The 1,041-nt window shown below is 39.1% G+C and overlaps 1 protein-coding gene across 1 annotated transcript in view; it reads left to right on the forward strand.

The window, feature by feature from the left end:
• Positions 1 to 404: 404 nt before the first annotated feature.
• Positions 405 to 1,041, forward strand: part of GLRA3 (glycine receptor alpha 3) — a 173,978-nt gene continuing 173,341 nt past the window's right edge. Inside the window, exon 1 of the mRNA XM_044681669.1 lies at positions 405 to 573. Coding sequence (XP_044537604.1) covers positions 405 to 573 — 169 coding nt within the window. The remainder of the gene's footprint in view (positions 574 to 1,041) is intronic.

Raw genomic sequence — 1,041 nt, forward strand, 5'->3', positions numbered from 1 at the left:
TTGAATAATAGAGGTGATAATGGGCATCCTTGTTTCACTCCTGATCTTATTGGGAAGGCTTCTAATTTATCCCCATTGCATATGATGCTTGTTGATGGTTTTAGGTTTATACTGTTTATTATTTTTAGGAAGGGTCCTTCTATTCCTATACTTTTCAGCGTTTTCAATAGGAATGGATGCTGTATTTTGTCAAAGGCTTTTTCAGCATCTATTGAGATAATCATGTGATTTTTGTTGGTTAGATGCGGTCTCCTAACTGCGAGGGTAGCTAATCCTGCAGCGACCACCTGGGGTAACGAAGGAGAGAAAGGACAAGGAAAACAGTGGACACTATATGGAGTGCATAGTGACCATCTTTATTAGGCAAGCCAGAGTATATAAAGGCAAAAACCACAAGCTGAGATATGCGGGATAGCTCAGTGAAAAATAATTCCCAGAAACTGGTTTCTAGCAAAACTTCAAAGTTCACACAAAGTTCACCTCCTGGAGCATGTTTATCTCGTACTTGTTGCTTTGTTCCTTACCGAGGGGCCCTGTTAAGGAGTGCTCTGCCAGCAGATAAGGACCTTGCATGTAGGGAGGGGGAAGAGGAGGCAGAGCCATCACTGCAGTTAGACTATTGATATGGTCAATTATGTAGATGGTTTTCCTAATGTTGAACCATCCTTGCATTCTGGGTATAAATCCCACCTGATCATGGTGGATGATCTTCTTAATTACTTGCAGGATTCTCTTTGCTAATATTCTATTTAAGATTTTTGCATCTATGTTCATTAGGGAGATTGGTCTATAGTTTTCTTTCTCTGTTTCTGGTCTACCTGGCTTTGGAATCAGTACCATATTTGTGTCATAAAAGGAATTTGGTAGGACTCCTTCTTTGCTTATCATACCAAATAATTTGTATAGTATTGGGATTAGTTGCTCTTTGAATGTCTGATAGAATTCACTTGTGAATCCATCAGGTCCTGGTGATTTTTTCTTAGGGAGTTCTTTGATGGCTTGTTCAATTTCTATTTCTGATATGGGATTATTTAGGTATTC

The sequence above is a fragment of the Gracilinanus agilis genome, chromosome 6 (genome assembly GCF_016433145.1).
Source record: "Gracilinanus agilis isolate LMUSP501 chromosome 6, AgileGrace, whole genome shotgun sequence".
NCBI classification, from domain to species: Eukaryota; Metazoa; Chordata; class Mammalia; order Didelphimorphia; family Didelphidae; genus Gracilinanus; species Gracilinanus agilis.